We start from the raw sequence: 19,818 nt of genomic DNA on the forward strand, positions 1-19,818 counted from the left end.
ACGGATAAGAACAGCTGGAGAGGTTTGGCCTCGTCGTGTTGTTACGCTAAATGTCACTTCTGCATATTTTCAGAGTTTACAAAGAGGGTGACAATGCTTTGGACAGGGCTGATTCACAAGTGAGAGGAAACACTTTATGTTGATTTCTAAAAGAGCCTGCAGGCCGCTGCTGAATGGAGAACAATATGCGAGTGTGTGTGTGTGTGAGTGTGTGTGTGTGCCCTCTGGCTACCTGTGCTGAGACAGCGCTCGGTAATGATGCCTAATGAACCAGATCATTTTCTAGAGCAGCAGTTCTCAACCTTTTGGACCTTAAGGCCAACTTCTGATAGTTAAAAAATGCCTGTGGACCACCTTTCCAAATAAATGAGAAAAAAAAAGCATAACATGACAAAAAAAGGAGGAAATAAAAGCACTAAATAAACTGGGCTGTGACAGGATTTCACCACATCCGTCACTCTATCATCTAGCCTAGCATCACTTCCTGTCATCATGAATCCAAATTTAATGAATTCAGGGTCCATTTCCTCCACACACTTTTACTGCTGCAGCCTCCCACATCACTTTTTTCAAAAAACTGATCCATTTTGTGTCGCTGCGTCCGAGGGAACGTAGCTGGCTAACGGTTTGTCTCCACCTGATGATGCGTCCTCATTGACGTGGTGACATTCAAGCTGGTTAGTGAAATTATGCATTTTAATTTGACGTTTTTTATCAATGTGAATTCTGCCTCCACCGCCCACTAGATAGCGCTCTGAGGCCCACCGGTGGGAGAACGGCTGTTCTAGAGACCAACAGCACTAATGGAGCAGAGTGTTACTTCAGGCGGGCCACAAAGTCAAACTCAGCCCACAATCCCAAGACATCAGCAGACGGCATCAGATCCCAAAGCCAGCCCACGTCAGCTGACGGCTCAGCCGATTCCCTTCTTTGCATTCAACTGGCAAATCTGATACAGGGCGCCCAGTTTGAGCCGCTCTAGCCTGCCTGCTTTTGCTGCTTCTTTCTGCAAGCCGCTTTGCAACCCGCCTCCACCCCAGCTCCTCCTTTTTATGCTGTGTCTGACTTAATCAACGTCATGTCTGTTATGCCTGCGTCGTTCTGTACCCTGTGGGGGGGGTCTTTGCTGCTGCTCTCCCTGCTTTAGACTTCCCACATGCACATGAAGGGCAGGGAGGTCCTGCAACAGAGCCATACAGCCAAATATAACATCCAGCATACAGAAGGAAAAGTTTTCTTTCACTAAAGTGGTCCTGATAATAATCAGAAGCAGTTTAGACTGCAGAGGTAATCACTGACTGTCAGAAAGAATTATAATTCACAGTTTACTTAACAGGTCATTAAACTGCACATTAGGATATTTGTGTAACCAATTAAAAGTGATAATCTGCCATAAAATCATTTTCCAAGAAATCCATGTAAAAGCAATCTGTTACTGTCTCTGTTGCCAGGCAACCACTCTTGAAGAGCCCGTTGCTAAGACTTAAATGAGACTCCTGCACATGAGCCTGACCTGGAGCAGGACCTCAAACCTAGCCGTCATGACGAGGCTGCGGGCTCAAGCGACCTCTGCCTCTCCGTCAGTGGAGGTCGTTGTCGGGGCTGACCTGGGGTGACAGCAACACCGTTGCCATTGACGATGGGTCTCTCCTCCTCCTCCTCCTCAGGGGGCTCGATGCTGGCTTTTTCCATGTTGCTGACAGACTTGTTACGCTTCCTCTTGCCCTCGGAGGTGGGTCTGGCGCCCGGCAGCAGCTGGTCCGTTACATTTAGCAGCAGAGCGCTGGGCTCGGCCGGAGGCTTCGGAGTACCGTAGAAGTTATCTGGAACAAAGAGGAGGAAGAGCTGTGATAAACGTACACCAAAGTCGTTGTTATATGCTAAATGCTCCATGCTAGCTGCATGGCCCAATGGATGACTATCTCAACAACTACTGAACAGATTGCAATGAAAGTTTGCACAGATATTAATGGTCCCCAGAGGATGAATCACTTGATGGTGATGCTCTGGCTTTTTCTTTAGCGCCACCATGAGGTTGACAATTGTGGTTCACAGGCAAAAACCTAAAAAGCATCTTCACTGTCTCCAGAGGACAGAAACTTACAGACTTCGGCGGGGGTGAGGACTTCTGGTTTTGAGTGAAATATTTTGACAACTATTTGGTGTCTTGCCATAAAATTTGCTACGGATATTCCAGGTCCCAAGAGGAATAGCTGAAATAATTTTGGTGACCCCTTCACTTTGCATCCCTCATCAGAATTGAAATTTGTTCAAAGTGCCTGCAAAACTAATGACATTCAGCCACACTTCAACTATAGTGCTAATTAGCAATGTTAGCATGCTAACCGGTTAAACTAAGGTGGTGAACTGGTAAATAATACCTTCTCCACATTAGCATGTTAGCATTGTCACTGTGAGCGTGTTAGCATGCTTGTGTTGTGCAAACGTACACCTTTGCAGAGCAGCTAGCACAGCTGTCGACTCTTGTTTTCTTTTCTACAGAGTGAAATAAATCAGCACATCAGCAAGAACTCTCGATAAAGGAAAAAATCCAATGCACATAATAATAAAAATAAGAGCAGGAGAGTAAAAATACAGCCAGGAGGCCCACAGAGTAAAGGAAGCAAGGACGAGGGAAGTGGGAACAGTAGGTCAGAGGATGTTCGTGACACCAGTGCACCAGCTCCAGCTGCCTTCAATAACACCAGCTTGTTGACGGCAGCTGATGCACACAGAGCAATGCAAACAAAGACACTCTGTCATGCACACACGAGGTGTTTTTTGTGGATATTTGTTGTTGCCGAGTTCTTCCATCATCTCCTCTGCACATAGATCACTTATCAGGCCGTGCATGGATTTTCCTGGCATATGGCTGTGTGTTTCTGCACGGCTCGGACTGAATAATCACCGTATCTGCAAGTTTCGTTCTCTGGTCAGAGCCAAAACCCCGACTCTGGAAGCTGCAGTTTTTCATTTATGACTCAACAGCTCCTTCCCCTCGCCTGTGTTGATTTTAGATTTTACTGTCCTTCCGTTTGCGTGCTGACAGCAGCCTCCTCCCTCCGGCAGCTCTCCATCAGTCATTGTTAAAACCTCATAACTTCATGTTTACTTTGAGGGTCACTGAACATTTTCTTTTTGTGAACTATGTTCTTCTCACGGCAGAAAATGCTGGAAAGACATTTAAGTTTTGAGCTTTTTAAATGTCAGTTTTCGATGCTTTAATGAGAACAAACAGAATTCCGTCTTTTGTATTGTGGCAGCAGCAAAAAAATCTCAGCTGCGGATATACATCAAAACAAATAAAACTCACTTTGTCTGCATGGGGGCGGATGTTGAATTGTGTTTTTTAAGGGCCGACCGACCCTTCAAATCAAAAGGTTGCATGCTTCCCTGTGGCTTCGGGAAGGTCCGCAACTCTCAGACTTGCAAAACATTTTCAAAAGCCAGCGAAATAACTGCAAAATAGATTATTGTCAAGCTGAACGCTGGACTGTCACTTTAAACTTGACATTTTGGAGGCTTTCACACAACAATAGCAAGGTTCTGTGCTTGAGAAACTGGTGCTGAAGTGAGATGTCGACTCATGTTGGTCCAAAGTCTGAGGGATGTTCTTTTCTTTGAGAAGATCAGACACTGCTCGCCTCTGAGGCTATTTTAAATCCGAGAGCAGGAAAGAAAGTTGAAGAGTTTGTCTTCACAGAATCGGTCAGGACATCAGCTACAGTTTAGGTCTGCAGCAGTTCTCAGTAGGTTTGGTATTAGATTAGCCCAGAGCAGCTTCAGCTCCACTCAAGTGGCCCTGGCAGAAATATCAGACGTGAGACGACGATGTGCTTGAAAATCCATGGAGATTATTCTAATTCACTGGGCTCGAGCATTAGAAGCAAACTCCAACAACTCCAACAGTTTTGGGAACAGGAAGAATAGCCAGAGTCCCCCTCCTGTCCCCACAGGAAAGACCTATTGAAACATCATGTTCACGTTCTGGAAAACATGAAGGCTGCGATGAAAAATGGAGCAAAGTCGCTGTAAAAAGATTACCGGGACTGTTGGGATGAGACGCCCTGAACCACAGACATAAATCCTGCAGCCTTAACGAGCTGAAGATTTGCCTCTAAGAAGAAAGAAAAAGTGGTCCAAGTGCTCCCCGTGTAAACTCAAATAACCCGCAGCATCGCAGAAGCCCGCACTTTGAAGTTAGAGTAAGTGGTGGGATTGCTGTCACATCTGACAGTCGCACTGATCTCACCTACATGCTGATAAAACTGAGGAAAAGAAATGAAAGCCTCTATTAACAAATTCCCCAAACTAATTCTTGGAGAGACGACGCGGTCAAAAGAAATGCCCAAACATGATTCAAATCACGACTTCCAACCATTTAGAGCCAAGATCATCAAATTTGGTTTGATGTTTTTACATTTTACAATACAGAAGCAAATTGAAGGCTCTGGTCTGGGCTCCAGATGTCAAAAACCTTTTCACATATGTGAGGCTGAGATTACTGAGATTAAAGAAAAAATTCTGATATATTTGGTATAACCTGGTATATTTCTGAAAACGTGGCCACTGGGGCTCGATCAGCTGTGCTAACTTTGCGCTCACCACCTCGAGAACCGAGGACTCGTACTAAACAACATATATCAGGACAAACTGTGCAGGCTGCAGCAGCTCTGCAGGTTTAAATACACCAGCTGTTTAATATTTGGCAGTTTATGTAGAATCTGATAAAGATATATCAACTGTTGTTTTGCACGCTTTTTATTAAGGTGCGCATATGCACCATTAACTAGTTGCTTATCAGCCTGCATATTAGTAGCATATTGGGTTTTTATTAGTCATTATAAAGCACTTATTAATGCTTTACTCTGGTCTGGCATCAATAAGCAGTAATTAGGAGGTTACTGGGGGAAAACTTAATGGCCCAGGCAGAATAAGGCATTAAAGTTATAACCTTGAAGATTTTCATTTAAATAAATGTCTGTTAAGTCACTCTCACTGAATGAGGTAACACAATGGTGACTGAGCCTATAGCCCACCAATGAAAGTACTGCATATTTATATATTTGTAATATTAAGAACTGGGTGTCAAACACTTCCTGCTGCTGCAGCGTCACTTTAAAAGCATTTAACCGGCAGAACATAAGTGGACTTTAATAATGAAGACTTTGCAGGAAATACATGGTGTATTTACACGTATCGCTATCATTCATCAAAACGTGTCCACAGAACAAGACAACAGTCATTTTCTGCATCTTTTGACTGCAGCTCAGTTTGAGTAATGGGAGTAATGGAACAAGAAGGAACTCGTCTCAGTTTCACTGTGCCCTGCCGCCTGCACACTCATGCCGCGTGCAGCATAAAATCAGCTCATAGCTGCAGAAATTACTGCCTGACTTTATAAATACAACAACAGTTTGTTGATTGCTGCCTGCAGAATTCTGTGACCTGCAGTATCAAACCACATTTGTTGCTAACACCAGTCATGACAGGTGTTACCGAATGAACCAGGGCTGAAATCTTCATGCTGCCACTTTAATAAGTGCTTTATAATGACTAATGATGCCAACGTGCTACCAATGTGCATGCTAACTCTGTAATGGAGACACTGTTTCTCAGTTACCTCAAACATGTCTTTGACATTTTGGTACTAAAATGTCTTGCTGCTGATTGGCCAACAGATATCAATGTACAATATCTGCAATGAGTGAATATAATATAAGTGCACTGGATACAAATCTATAGAGATCTGGTACAAAACATCCCATCAGCAAGCTTTAAATACAATCTCCTGCATGTGCTCCTGACAGCGAGCTCATACTGACATGACTGGATGTTGGGTCAATGTCAAATTTGTTGCTACAGCTAATGTTCTAACTGGCTTTCTACAGGAATGTCAGCTGAGGCTCATGGGTATTGTATAATCCCAATTCCAAAAAACGTCAGGAAAAATAAATAAAAACATAATTCAATCATTTGCAAAAAAACTTTGTTAAGAATAAAAGTTGCACAAGGTGTTCCTGAGCACATGTATTAATCTCCTTTATCCAATCATGTGTTCTCAAAGTGGTGAACCTCGCTCCATCCTCGCTGTGAACCACTGAGCCTTTCCAGGATGCTTCTTTCATACCCAATCACGATACTATCACCTGTTACCAATCAACCTGTTTACCTGTGGAATGTTCCAAACAGGTGTTTTTGGAGCGTTCCACATCTTTCCCAGTCTTTTTGCTGAAGGCTGCAGTGATCCTCGCTACAGCCTTCCTTTTAAATTCCATCCCTTCTCTCTTTCTTCCACATCTAATTGGCCAGTTAATTATTAAAATATATAAAAGGCAGAATGACGGCCGCGTGACCAGGCAGAAGAAACTCCATCTCCCTCTCCCTGTGGAAGGCAGCTCACATCGCCGTCAGGATCTAACACCGCTTCTGGCAACCGACCGTTAAATTGGCCATCTGCAATTTTTCCTCCATCCTGCAGCGGCGGCAGGCCGACAGAGGCCGGAGTCAGGGGGGAGAGAATAAAGTTAGCTGCTATGTGTTATCTACATAATAGCAAGGGTCTCCAGAGAGTCGGAGGGGCCCGGGCAGACCAGGGGCTGCGTTTTTCGAGTGGTTTAAAATCCAAGCCTCGGGCCTGCCTGACCACCGGAGAGAGAGGATAGATAGTGTCTGTTTGTTTTGATTAGGCAGCTGAAAAGCCACTGCAGCTCAGGCTCAAGGACTGAGCCAAGAGACAGCCAACATGAAGGTACTGCATGTACTGCATGTGTGTGTGTGTGTGTGTGTGTGTGTGCTGGCTTCTCTTCATTCAGAATTTACAGAGGATTCCTTTCAGTGTCCTACATGACTGATGATACTGTCGTCTCCACAAAGCCAAAAGATGGATGGATGGAAGCGCGCTTGCGAGTGCGTGTGCAGCGTGTGGACGTGGAGTGATGAGCCCGTCTCAGCATTCATTCAACCAGCTGTCGCTCACGCAGAGAGAGAATGCCACGGGTGCCACATTGCAGTATAAACTCCAAGAAAAAAAAAAATCTGAAATATCACAAAGAGGACGGACTGCAATCACAAGCGTGACTTCACTAAAGCCTTACCTTCATATGTTCCGCTCTCGAGAAGGGCTCCGCTTTTCTCCAATTCCATAAACCGGTCAACGGTCACGAAATTATAATCCACCCCTGGGACTTCTCCTTCCTTGGGCTGCCTGGTTGTGCCTGCAGGAGATAAGCGAGACGAGTTAGAGCCGCTGGAGCTCTGAACGCCTCATCACCGCTGAATAAGAGGAGAATTTAAGTAAGAGCGAGGCTTTGTCAGTGTTTGAGAAGAGATCAGAACATACCAGAGCTGAAACACGCTGACCCTGACCCGGCTCTATTCATTAAGTGCCCTCTTTATTCCTTTTTGTCCTTTTCCTTCTTGCACAGCTGAGGCTGAATATCTGAGCAGTGTGCTTTCAGGGGGGAGGAGTGGCAAGGTACCATTTCAGGAGCTAAGTGATGCAATTTGGACACCAAGAGGAGAAATCAAGTCAATTTGCATGGAGCTGACAGCATGTCGAGGACTCCCTGACAGGGAGGTGCACTTCTGCCAGCTGACGGCAACACAGGAGTGATGATAATATTTAACCCTGTAACAGCAGCAGTTTAACTCAGCTTCCCCGGGCCTGGGTAGTAACAGGTGACAGGTGAGTTAAAAAGTCGCTTTTTAAGGAATGAGTTCTTTCTATGTGTACTTCTACTCTTTAGTTGAGAATATTTTTGAGCCACTAATTTATTTTTTACTTTGCTGATTTGGTATTTATGCCTTCATTGCAACTATTCAGCTCTAAATGCAAGGACTGGGTGCGGGTGGAGAGCGTGCGAGGAGCTCCCCCACTGCTGATCACAAAGAAAGGGAAGCACCGCCTGTGTTTTGACCACGATGCACTGATGGCGGAGCAAAACCCAGAAGAAGAGGCAGCTTCCAGGGACGGTGCCTGGTCACACTTTTAATACCAAAATCTAAAAAAGCCAGCAGTTTGATGATGAAGTGCTTTCTGAGCGTCCCCAAAAAACACCTCCGCTTTTAAAAACCACCCTTCTAACTTTCACAAGCACATCGAAGTCAGCTACACAGACTGCAGCTGAAACTGCAGTTAGCCAGCTAATGTTAGCTGTGTTCATTTTGCATGTGTAACGTTCTGATAATGACGTTAACGCGATGCCAACTTCAACAAAGTTTCACCCACAAGTGCTGTTTTTTCATTATTTTGCACTGGCACACCCTAAAAGCATTATAATGAAAAGTAACTTTCACTCTGAGTTACTTTTTTATTGTCCTTTGATTTGAGCAAAAACAATGTGTGTTAAAGTATTTATGATGTTAAACTGAGGTACAAGCGACTTCCTAAACACTTCCTCACCACCATGTGCTAATTAGACTGTTACAACCGATCCCGGCTGTGATAGCGCGCAGGCTCTCTACCCTCGAGGTGCTGAATGGGTTTTCACATCTGAGCAAGGGTTGTTCACACTAAAAGAGGAGCCCATAAAACACACTTGTTACACCCGCACGACGCCATATAAAGTATCCATCTGTGTGTTTTAAAGTGAGCAGGGGAGCCACTGATCAGCCCTGGTAGGTGGTGCAGGGTGATTTGACTTTAAAAGGCCACCTGACATCGCTCCGGCATCGCTGCACGAGGCTGGAACGATGCCTGCGAGAGGCGCTGTGCAGTCATGGGTCCGGGGGAGCCGGGAGCATGCGGCAGTCCAAACTTTCAATTACGCAGAGAAATGACCTGTTCTTCAGACCTTATGGGACAAAATGGCAACTCTTAAAGGGAAACTCGGCTCATTTTGGACCAACTTTGTGTCATTACGATGTGAGTAGTATATGCAAATGAGCAATGTTCCCTCCATGTTGCCTGCACCCAGAGCCCCCCGCTCATTTGCCGCCTATAGGACTGTTCAAACTACAGACTGTACTTCCACATTCTTTTTATGCCTGCCTCCAAACGCACAAAGAGTACAGAAGTCGGATGGCTCACAACATGAACCTCACATCAAACTGTCAAACAAGGCAGAGCTGATCAAATATGAATGAAGATTCTGTTCCTGCATTTCTGATTTCCAGTCTCAAATGTGTTCAGAAACATATTTTAGTGTGCTGTTTAGCAGGAATATGAGAATGTGACCTTGAAACTGGACGAACCAAAAATAAGCGCCACCCAAATTACAGTATGACACCCACCAGCAGGAGCGATGTGGTCCGGTGCGGTGCAGTGCAGTGCATTCTGGTAGTTGGAGCTTTGATACCTTTTGAGCAAAACAGAACAGCACAGACTTTTTTCTCTGGTCACGTCTGTTTGAATATATTTGCCTTTTACTTCTGCGCCGACAGCCCAGCTTTACGAAAAGAGCATCTTTCCAATGGTGAAAAATGTCTGAAGACTTCACAGCTGTTTCAAACAACCACACTTGCAGGTGGATGATCACATGAAAAGTGACGAAACCTGGCTACTTTCCTGCCTCCACTCAGTTGACAAACCATGGCATGAGGTGGGCGTGACTGTCCGATTCACGAAGTTATAGAAATTGTCAGAAGCAGCCCCCTAATTCTGACGTCGAGTTGCGGGAGGAAGGGGCTTCTGAAGCTGTTCGGCCATCCGACAAGCACTTCTGAAGAGATACGCTCACACCAAACAAGTTTATACCATGTGATGTTCGGCCACGTCTGAAGACACAACTGTTAATAGCTGTTCTGAACAGTAAAGCACCACAGCGGGATGAAAAACTACTGTCACAGACAGCGATGACAAGCGCCAATTGCTGAAACTGCTTTCAGACACTTCTCTCCTCCGAAGCGTTCGTGGGGTTGCACTCATTTGTCCATACAAAAAAGATTTAAAAAATCTTCAAATGCTGCTGCAGAAGCTGGGATGAGGCTTCAGATGCTGTTTGACCGTCCGGCGAGCGTTCTGACCCTGCTAAGAGCCAGCAGAATGAAAATCACTTGGATCAAAAATCCAGTAGAAAAAGGGATGTGGTCACTGGGTCTTCATCAGCCGTCATATTATCATCCTTCACGAGGCATGAGGACTACATGAAACTGGATCTTTTTCTTTGGTGTTTTTTGAGCCACCACGGTTCACCATCCAAAGTATGTCTGAGAAGGTTCACGTCAAACATCTCCAGGTGGTAACATATCTGAGGAAAGTTCAATCTGTACTATTATATTCACGAGTGAACTGAAGAAGCCTTTTCATTTGAACAGCAAAACATCTTCACTCAAAACCCTCGTCCGCAGAAACGGTTTCAACTTTCTCCAGGCAGCATCAAACAATGTAATGAATAGAAAATGAATCCAAACGAGGCCATTAAGCTGCTCGCCAAGCCTTTTCGAGGCTGTCTTGTTAATATGCTGATTAATTGGTCCTTAAATGGAGAAACTAAAGCCACAAAAGGCTCCACAGTCGGCTGGTATGATGGAGACTGCAGCAGTCTGGTTTGTGTTTACAGAAGGTTCTGTCTGAATAGTTATTTTCTTTCTCAAGCAATCAAGTTGTCAAACATGGCTATCACATGGAACAAAGTGGCAGCCTGGACGCACTTTTTCAGACCTCCAAGTGGAAATCTGCTGTTGACGACCTTTGAAGCTGAAACATCAAACTGGAACCTGCTGACTGAGTAATGTGTAAGAGCTTATAAGAGCAAATGAGCAGCAGGGAACACGGTTATTTGCTGGAAAAGACTTGTGTAAAGTGCATGTATGTGTGTGAGGAGATATGTGGGTGTGTGCGTTTGTGTCGCACCTCCAGTGGAGAGTTTCCTGATTGTGTCTGTCTGCATGGGGGCTTGTGTACCGTCAGATTAGCCTGCCTCAGAGGCAGAGCTACTGACTGAGCAGCACACACACACACACACTCACACATTTCAAAGAGGACCTTTGATGTTGCAGAACTATATTTAGCTGCATCTTCTGGTGGGGACTTCTCTCGGGTGACAATTTCTAAAAGGAGGCAACCACAATGCCTCTCGACTTCAGTCCTTCCTAAATGGGTCATGGTCCTGTGGTGCAAATCAGCGATTCTCCAAATACAGCAACCTCTGTGAAGTGCAACAGCTATGATCTTTAAGAGGGTACAGTATATAATCACTGTTTACGATGCCTTGATTACAGAAAATTGTAAAACTTGTGAAGTTTAAATGCTGCGTCCATCATTTTGTCAGCCTACGGGAGCTTGGATTCTCAAATCCCCTCAGGTGTCTCTGGATTTGGGCCATTTCTGGAGTGTGGGGAGCTCGCTCTAAAAATAAGTATTGTCATTTTTTTTTTGCACAGACATCCCTCCCATCTGTCAGGTTCCTGTTCGGTTGGGAGACAGTATGAGAGAGTGAAATAAAGCATGAGACGCAGATCTCAAAAGATAGACTCTTACTTATTTCCAACGTGAGTGGAGATTGTTCATGGGGAAGAAAAGTGGAGAATCGCTTAATAATCCTCTCAGTAACCTCAGACATAAGGTTCTTTGATGTAAACATCAAAGAATGTAAAACATGATCATCAAACACCAGGAGCTCCACTGATATTCAGAACAGAGAGGAGTTCCTCCAAAAACAGGCGTGTTAGCAGTTTGGAGCTTTTGGTTTGACTTTCAGATCACTGGGAGCAGGTAAAGGTGTCAGGACATGACAGCTAATCAATCCCAGCTGTGCCACGGTCCTCGACTCTGCGAGACAAATATTAACACACACCGACACCCGACGCTCTTGAAGTCATGAAAACAACTTCAGCTACAGCTACAATTTTGAAGATTTCATCATATCAGACCAGTATTTATTCTGCTATAGTCACTGAACATATAAATATCACACTCAACGGTTGCCTCACTCTGTCAGAGTCCGCCATTCCCGTGCTGGATTCAAATAACATGCAAACGACAAGAAATATCATCATACTGGGCGACATTTCTGAATAGAAGAACCATCTCAAGCACACACTGCATGTTACTTGTGGACATGCACACATGTCAGGGAATGACATAATCCATCTGAGCAAAACAGCTGGTCTGGGGCATTTCGAAGAGGAAACATATTTGTGTCAGAACAAGTATGCCTGCATGGCTGAACATCCAGCGAAAGAAAGCGGCTGAACTACCGCAGGAGTCGCCAAATCAGCCAGAGCGGAAATCTTAAAGGACCAGTGCGTCGGATTTAGCGGCATCTCTGCAACCAAATGAATCCCTCCGAGCGTGTAGGAAAACCTATGGTGGCTGCTAAGAATGCAAAAAACTTCTTATTTTCAGGTGATTTTACATGAATAATTGCATAACTATTAGTATTATATTACATTTCTGCCAAACGATCTCCCTTACGAAATTCATGACAGTAAATAAAAGGATACGCTGCTCTTTAGAGAAGTTGCTGCTGTGTCCCAGTCACCTCTATCTGCTGCTGATTTGAAGTAAAACTGAAAGCTCAAAACTGCAATTATGCTTCTGCCGTTTCTGTTCTTGTGTGATTACTTCAGCTATTAATGATTTCATGGCGATCGCTTGGTTTTTAGTAGTTGTCTAGACAAGGCAGACCTTCCCACTGTCGCTCCAGATGACACAGTAAATAGAAGACTGTGAAGACAGACACTCTGGAGTACAGTGCAATTAAAGCACAACATGGCAGAGTAACGCGCGACACAAAGCGGCGCTATCAACAGATGAACTCCGACGTTGCACCATAAATCAATTCCCACACTGGAGGCATCGTCTGACGCGCGGCATTAAACAGAAGTATAAATCCATCCAATTTCAACTGTGCTGCTGCTCCGAGCGGTCTCCAAAGACAGCAAACAGATCATGACAATGAATAGCAAACGAGTGAATAACAGGTCATTTTTCACTTGCGGGAAATATTCAAGGGAACTGTTTCTCCTCTCGGGATGCAAGTCAATAAACAAGACGGAGATGGGGCACAAAAACACAGACAGGCGGCGACGATAAAGGCTTGTGAGATCGCGGCAGTAGGAGTAAGAGGCAAACCCAGACGGAAACGGGGACGTTTGAAGAGAGGCAGCATGGGTACCGGATGAGACGGAGCTTAAGTTGTAGTGTGGGCTGAGGCTCTCGTAGCCTACGGCCACCCTGCTGTTCTCCAGCACGTCCTCCAGCCAGATTCGACTCCGCAAGTACAGGCCACAAGTCCAACTCTCACTTGTGCAGCTGAGCGCCATTAGCGGACGCCCCGGGTCACAGCTAACACCTGTAGCGGTTTCAAACCGGGACTCGTGCTCCTACAGAATGCATTAACATCGCTCACAGCCATCCCCACGTTAATAAAACACGCTGAATTAAATGCATGACCTCTATGTTCGCGCTCACATTTGCACATTGCACAGTTAAGACTCTATAAGCTGAGCGCAGTTTGAACCTGAGATAACTGTAGGCAAAACGAAAAGGCTCAACAGGGACCCAGACAATCTCTGGAAAGCGGAAACATTGGCCTCTATTTGAAACAAAGGATTCATATCCAGGGAATATCCTGAGGCATCACACACAGTGAGACTGTACTGTGTATTCATGACAGGGAGTCAGAGTCTGTGTAAAGACCCTGAGGAAATGATTATACCATGACCAGTCAAAGCAATCATTTCCATACAGTTACATAGCAAAACAGCGGAAACAGAAGAAAAATATCAGAAGTGAGACAAACTTTTGTCTGCGATGTATTTGCTGATGCTGGCTGTGGATGGTAGCACATGTGGTGTCATGTTATTTTACTAAGTCTAGACAGAGAGGCAGACAATGAGGAACACAACGTCTGGTAAGGAAAAACACGATGTGCCACCCTGATTCCAAAAAGGTCGGGACGCTGTGTGGAACATGAACAGAATGTGATCATTTTCTAATCCTTTCTGACAAAAACTGAACTGAAAACAGCACAAAGTCAATATAATTAATGTTTGACCTCATCAGCTTCATTGATTTTTGTAAATATCTGCTTATTCTCAATTTGATGCAGCAGCACGTTTCAAACACGTTGGGACAGGAGCAACTAAAGACTGGGAAAGATGTGGAACGCTCCAAAAACACCTGTTTGGATCATTCCACAGGTAAACAGGTTGCTTGGTAACAGGTGATAGCATCATGATTGGGTATGAAAGGAGCATCCTGGAAAGGCTCAGTGGTTCACAGCGAGGATGGAGCGAGGTTCACCACTTTGTGAGCACAGGATTAGTGCATAGACTCAGGAACAATGTTGTTCGCAAATGGCTGCTTTCTGTTTTTATTTACGTTTTAAACAGCGACCCATCGTGTTGGAATAGGGTTAAAAGTGCACTTTCACAGGCTGAATGGTAATTGTGTGTCAGAAAGTGAGTCTGAAGGAGAAGTGGCTGTCAGGTCGACCTGTCCTGAGGTCTGGTAAAACACGGCACCGTCGCTTTCAGAGCCTGAATCTGGTCAAAGCAGCTGGATTTGTTAATTGTGTCGGCCTTGACATCAGCTCCTGGAAATGTCACGCTGGCGGTGTGGCTCCAGGGAATGGCGATGTCGATATCTGAGCAACTGCTGAGTGGACTGCCATGAAATTTAATACCAGAAACATGGTCCCTAGAGGATGGATCCTACAGACTTCGGCTTGCAGGTTTAAATTAAAGGTCTGAACAATGATTGGGTGGACTGCCAGTGAATTTGTTTAAACATTCACATCCCTCCTCAGGGTGAAATGTGATGATCCCTTAACGTTTCATGCATTGTCATCATCAGGTCAATTTGTCCAACACTTCGCTTTATGAACAAACTGATTACATTCCCACCAGCCTCAGCTGGCCAATCAGCAAACACTAGCACACCAACGCGTTAAACTAAGACGGTGCCTTAGTACGACCCCACAGAGCTGCTAGCACGGCTGTCGACTTGTTTCACTATAATCATCTTAATGTGCATGTTCAAACGCTTTTATCTCACCTGCTAAATATGGAAACTGCTCCTTCCTGGGTGTCGCCTTTGACTTGTGATTGACAGGTGAATTCACTGCTTTTGATGCCACCCTGAAAGGGTTGTTTCTGTAATGTGTAAACTCTCTGTACTCGTGAAACAAAGCTAACCCGTATCCGTCACAAGCAGCCACATGGCTAGAAATCTCTTTTTACGGTTGTTGCTGTTCTGCTTAAACTCCTGTTTTTAGGTCATCTGAGTGAGCGGGGGCTTGCTGACCTCTGAGCAGCACTGAGCTCGGTGTGGAATATTACAGAGGAAATGCTACTTATTCAAAATAAAAAAAACTGTCTTAGCGAGGAATCTTTGAGGGCAAGATCTCTGTTTTTACCGTTAGCACTTAGCAACAAACAACTTTTTTCCCCCTGGTCCTATAGCTGTAGATTTGGTTTGACGTTGATGTTAAGCACCTTGTTTAGCATCTTTAAATGAATGTGTTAATTAATCCGTCTCCTTGCCTCTGGTTTAACTACACACACACACACAGAGCAAAGCGAGCTGGAGCTGTTCGTGGACTGTTTGTCTTTCATCAGTTTTGCGCAGCAGATCTGAATATTGTTGCGTGTGGCTTCTGAGCGGCGTAATGAGGAAATACGGATAACGACCACAGTGAGGTGACAGACTTCAAGAAACAACCAGACTGGATTCGTCCCTCTGCTGCATCGAGTTTCTCCTCTCTGTTCTTTCCATCTTCCCTCTTGCTTCTTTCATCTTCTGCTCGACACACATTTCAAACGCACACAGCAAAAGCAATCTCATATAGCGACTGAGCTGAAGTCCTGTCTGTTCCATCTCGGCTGTCGAGAATCGCTCTCTGACTCGTCTGGTTGGATTTTTGTTTGACGGTGAAGGAAGAGGAACGCTGCCTCATTTGGTGTCACAGCAGCTGGCGAACAACCGGAGGGAGAGCTCCGTCTTTATTCTGCTGCTGATAGAGTGAACGTCGCGTTCAGGTGCGTCAGGCCTGGCCACGTGTTGCGTGTCACAGTTTTAAAAGCATATGAAGCGTAACGAGGATAAACTGGGGTCAAACAGCGTTCGCCCTCCTTTGGTGTGCTGTTACAACAGGCCAGTGTTGTGGACAATTACCTCAGGCCGGACGTGTAAGACGGGCCCTGCCCTTTTACGCCCTAAACCCTCTGTTATGACTGCCCAAGACGGTGTCAGCACTGCCTATTGTAACCACCCTAATCTAGCCATTAGCCAATTAGGAAGTGACGGGCAGCTGTAATGCCCTTGCATTAGAGGGATGGATTAGTTTTCCATTCAGCGCCTGCCGGCTGCCTGCGGGCGAATGGACTGATGGAGGACAGCGGAGCGCTGCAGCGCGCCACCGAAAGCTGCTTTCACTGCACTTTGCCTTCACAGACAGCGAGTGCGGCGATGTGCTTATTCACTGTTTTCACTGATGATACAGTGCAGGCTCTTAATCAGCTGTGATTACATATCATTTAAGAGGTAATAAAGTCTATTGAGCAGGGAATGCAGAGGAGGCTGCTGTTTTCACTGAGCTGCTGATGGAAGTTAATATCGCAGCTTCGCTGTCTAATCGTATTGACGGAGAACGTGTCGGTGTTCTGGTTTGCACAGACACGACACCTCACTCTTGGTTCTTGACCAAACATCAGTCATTTTCTCTCCTCTACCCCACTTAATGAGATTTTAGGTTCATTCAAGTCCAGTGAGAATGACTCTGTGTTGCTCCCCTGCTTATTGACAGCCAGTAATGTGGGATAGATTGGAGAAAGCCAGGCGCTGAACAACACTCCCCAGCCTGTTGGACCTCTGCCGCCCTCCCCTGAAATCCATTAATAGCTCTGCCCTCCAGGAGGTGCTGGGTGGACCGCCTGTAACACAGCCAGAGATATTGATGACTGCATCCTCCCTCCAAGGAGAGAGGAGAGGAAGGGAGAACTGTGTGGAGAGGGCTGATAAAGCGATAAAGAGGTGGTAAAGGCGGAATGCAAAGGGAGGAATCATCACGGAGGCCAGCATTTTAAAAGTTAGAGGTATTAATCTACTAGCCTGCTAACGTTCTCTACAACGTAATGCAACCACTCTGGAAGGGGATATATCACCAGTTTTAAATCAGCAATTTTCATACCACAACACTCACAAAGTGCCCTCTAAATAATTTATCTTAATGGGCATTAAAAGAGACAAACGAGCAGAAATAAAGCGGAGAAACTGTAAGAGAACCACTTACATCTTTCCTTAGATTTAACAAATCATTAGCGGCCGGCGGAGATCGTGTGTTTGGTTGTGTGTGTGTGTGAATCTGTCTGCATCTCGCACATTATATTTCCCACATTTACGACTGTGTGTTCAAAGACCTCTCGCGGTGGCGGTGATTCACAGTTTTTTGAAAAATCAATTTTATCGATTGTTCTGCTTTATGCCGCCATCGACTGCTGACTCCTCACCCCACTCACCTGGCCAGTAAGGGCCGCAAACACCTGCTTCAGACATTACAAATTATATTACTGCAAATTAAGATGATATAGTAAGGTAATCTGATTACACTAGAGGTATCCTGCAGAGTTTACAGCCAGTGTTAAATGCATTTCCCCCATCAAATAAAAACTGCACAGCCGATATTTTCCATTGTTAACACCCACGTCTTCTTCTTCTTCACCGCCTTTCTGAGCAGACTGCTACATTTCTTAGCACATTAGCCCCACTGATTGTCAATCAGTGGAGTGGCAACAAAGCCTGTATCAGAAATGAGCATCAACTAACCATTGTTTCCACATTAGCTGAAAACAAGCTGCCGCTCTACTCCTGATGCCAACAGATAATAAAACAGGAGCATGGAAACATCTCGTGTCCTCTAGTTAATGGCCAGTAACGACACCTTCATCGTAAACTGTTGCTGCCGTGTGAATACAAAGCCCCCGGCTCAGTGCAGAAGTCCAGGACAGCCTGGCTTGTCATTGCAAAGAGCTCCCTGTATTGATTAAGCGCTGCATCAAAAACCTCTGGGACCAGACGTGGTGCCGAATCCCAAAAGTTGGCAGCAACAAGTAAGCCTGACGTTCAGGATGTAGTGTCTGCAGGCCTGCCCCACACATGTGATGCAGCATGCAGCCAAGATAAATATGCAGAGTGTAAAGACAACCTACCCCTACACAGGGATGTCATCATGGTATCTGCTATCATCGAGAACTGAATCAGCGCTTTCTCCTCCTTTCTGCCTCTCTCGTGGGAAGAACGGCTCCTTCCATCGCACCTCCAGCTCCCTCTATTTCTTCTTGCTCCTCCAGCATGCAGCTAAAACAGATTGCCTTTGGTCTTGCTTCGCATCTCAACTTCCACCAGAATAAAAGCTGTTGAAGCTGTTTGCAGGCTGGGGGGGGTGCAGGGTGGGCAGGGGTGGGAGGGGAGCGTTGAAATGAAAAATAAAAAAATAAAGGAAAAAAAAAAGGGCGCACACCCTAATAACTCAGCGCGGTGATGGAGACTCTTGACAGGCATGAGCCGACGAACTTTAATCTGGAGAGATGCCTCCCCAAGAAAAAATATGAGAGAAAAAACGAGACGGCCGTTTCATTTTCTCAGCAGCTACTCCAATTTTTGTGTGAGCGCAGGGTGGACGGTGCTTCACGGCACATGCTCACACAGAGGAAGAGGAGGGCAGAGATGGAGAAAGATTAAGGGAAAGCTGATGTCATCTGTTTGGATCTGTGGCCCTGGGGTGGGTGTTTTTCAGGGTGTGTGTGTGTGTGTGTGTGTGTGCGCTGATCGGGGTTGTGAACGTGCTGCTTTGTCAGCCTAATCCCCCCCAGCCAGGGCCACGCCGGCTCGGGACATTACCACCCAATGACACAATCTGTTTGTCAGGACGGCCCTCGCCGCTTGCATACGTTCATCACGCCACGTCACGACCGCTCGGCCCGGTGGCTCAGATGACCGCCCGCCCCACCAAAACTACAACCTACAACCATCAACCCCTGTTTCGACCCCGCTTTCTGTCCGACACCGTCTACCCTCCCGGTGCTCCCGTGTCAGCAGCTGCGGCGTCAGGAGAGCCAATTTGTGTTTCCAGTAACCTCCGCGGATCAAGCGGGGGATTTGAACCGACAGCCCGGTGGGTCAGAGAGGCTGGAATAATCATCACACTCCGCATGGTGGTAATCATCTCATGCTGACACCTCTTGGCCCTTTAATACCAGAAGCTAAGCTATCTCATACTGCCATCACCTCTGCCCCTTTCCTGCTATTAGACCTACAGCGGCTCTGCGTGTGTGTGTGAAGTGTGTGTAAAAGCTTTACCCCTGCTACTGGACTGACAGGAGATCCTGGTTACGACTGCATGACTGTACCATCACTCCTGTTTGTTTAACACTTTGAACCTCAGGTTGCCTAACCCATTAAATCTCTGACGACACCCAGCATCGCTCATGGGTGTGGTTAGGTGTGGTCAGAGCCTTTGTTGCACCTGTAACCACAGGTGACATCACAGGGTCCTGGAGTGCACCTGTACATCATAAGTTATACTGGAGGTGGTCAGCAGAGGCAAGATTTCCAGGGGTTGTTGAGTTACCCTGAAGGCAACGTCCTGTATGCAACACGTTTCTGTTCCGTCCTCATTCCTACTAGTGAAGCTCTGATTGGATGATTGCTTCTCTCACCTGTTGATACAGCCATCAGCGAGCTAAAACCAGATCTGTTTGCATCGCTGGACAAAAAGCTGAAAGTCTTTTGTTTTACATGTGCAAAGCTTTACAACATGCATCCAGCAGATCTGTAAATGAATGGATGGAGGAAAAGGTGAAAAAATGCAACGCTAGTGTAAAAAAGCAGAAAGCTACTCCTCCATTTAGGATCAGTGTCATTTGGGTTTG

General features: G+C 45.7%; 1 protein-coding gene across 5 annotated transcripts in view; it reads right to left on the reverse strand.

Annotated features, from left to right (window-relative positions):
• The window catches only part of magi2a (membrane associated guanylate kinase, WW and PDZ domain containing 2a), a 223,455-nt gene that overhangs the window by 76,066 nt on the left and 127,571 nt on the right, over positions 1-19,818 (reverse strand). For all 5 annotated transcript variants that reach the window (XM_041963732.1, XM_041963731.1, XM_041963730.1 and 2 more), the window contains exons 3-4: positions 7,098-7,217; positions 1,608-1,823 (exon numbers count right to left, since the gene is read on the reverse strand). In XM_041963732.1, the coding sequence (XP_041819666.1) occupies positions 1,608-1,823; positions 7,098-7,217 (336 nt within the window). The remainder of the gene's footprint in view (positions 1-1,607; positions 1,824-7,097; positions 7,218-19,818) is intronic.

This window comes from Chelmon rostratus, chromosome 22 (assembly GCF_017976325.1).
Source record: "Chelmon rostratus isolate fCheRos1 chromosome 22, fCheRos1.pri, whole genome shotgun sequence".
Lineage (NCBI taxonomy): Eukaryota > Metazoa > Chordata > Actinopteri > Chaetodontiformes > Chaetodontidae > Chelmon > Chelmon rostratus.